General features: G+C 41.0%; 1 protein-coding gene across 1 annotated transcript; it reads left to right on the plus strand.

Annotated features, from left to right (window-relative positions):
- Positions 1-506: 506 nt before the first annotated feature.
- On the plus strand, positions 507-996 carry LOC117174842. The gene is made up of 2 exons (XM_033364228.1): positions 507-713; positions 901-996. The coding sequence occupies exons 1-2, from the start codon at positions 507-509 to the stop codon at positions 994-996; spliced, it is 303 nt and encodes a 100-aa protein (XP_033220119.1).
- Positions 997-1,173: the final 177 nt, after the last annotated feature.

A 1,173-nucleotide genomic window follows, 5' to 3' on the forward strand; every position in this document is an offset into this window, starting at 1 on the left:
TTTATACTTGAAGTAACGTAACCTCAAAATACACGCATTAAAGAGGCGCGCGAAGTATTCAAATCATGAGAAGCGCCAGCCCAGCATCGAAATCTGGAAATGTTAAAATCATTATCTTTTCATTTTATTTCAAAGCAGATAGAGATATAAATAGAACCGCCGAAGTGTTCCGACCGGCAATCGTGCACCTTCGAGTTTTCAAATTCAGAAGAGGAGAAATGGGTTGCGCGCGCAACCCAGGCATTTATATCGTCTCCTACCATATTCACACGGACACAGACGTGCCATAGCATTGGACCACCAATTTTCATCGTTGTTTACCCCTCGCACTTAGCAAAGTGCAGTCAGCTGGTGGTTAAAGCAGGTTAAAGACAAAATACCGAAAATACTAAGCAGAAACTTTTGTACATGCGCAGAGTAATTCTTTCTACTACCGCGCCTCTCGTGGAGCCGCCGACAGCTCCATGCCCCCCACAACCTGATTAGTGCGACAGAAGATAGGCCTGATGTCTTACCATGGTTGTACCCATGATCGTGGTCCAGTTTACAGTAGTTTGCAGTCGTTTGGTTGCTGTCCCCATAGAAATTTGAGACACATCTTGACCGCTAATTCATTTCAAGTAAACCATCGTGTAAGTCCGGTTACAGTGGGATATCTCGTACAGATAACTATTGTGAACCTGACATTAAGAAACCTGGCTACCCTCGAAAGCGTGAGTAGCAATAATCACTCGTAAAATTAACCTTCCCCTCAAAATCCCGGGTTCGTAAGCAATCTGACATATTCTCTGATGAGACCAACGTGACGTTTCTTTTTTGGCCACATTTCGTTTTATTCTGCTGGTGCCCTCTCTTTTTTCGTGACACACGTTTGTTTCCTTTAAATTGATGGTGTTTCAGTGTTTCTATATTGTTTTGACCCTCGACAACAATGTAAATACCCAGATGATTATCTCGGATACAGTTTGCAAACGTTGCTTGATGTGGATACTTTGAAGGTAAAACAACGTCTTATAGTCGTTTTGGGCGTAATATAAAAAAGACTTTAAATAACGAACGACATTAATTTAGGTTAGGTTTGGTATATCGAAGTATTTAAAAGGTCCAAAAATTGAACTTCCACTTTTAAACACTTGTTGTAACAAATTTTATGACATGACATGTTCCTCGATG

Source organism: Belonocnema kinseyi, chromosome 6 (genome assembly GCF_010883055.1).
Source record: "Belonocnema kinseyi isolate 2016_QV_RU_SX_M_011 chromosome 6, B_treatae_v1, whole genome shotgun sequence".
Classification (NCBI taxonomy): Eukaryota; Metazoa; Arthropoda; class Insecta; order Hymenoptera; family Cynipidae; genus Belonocnema; species Belonocnema kinseyi.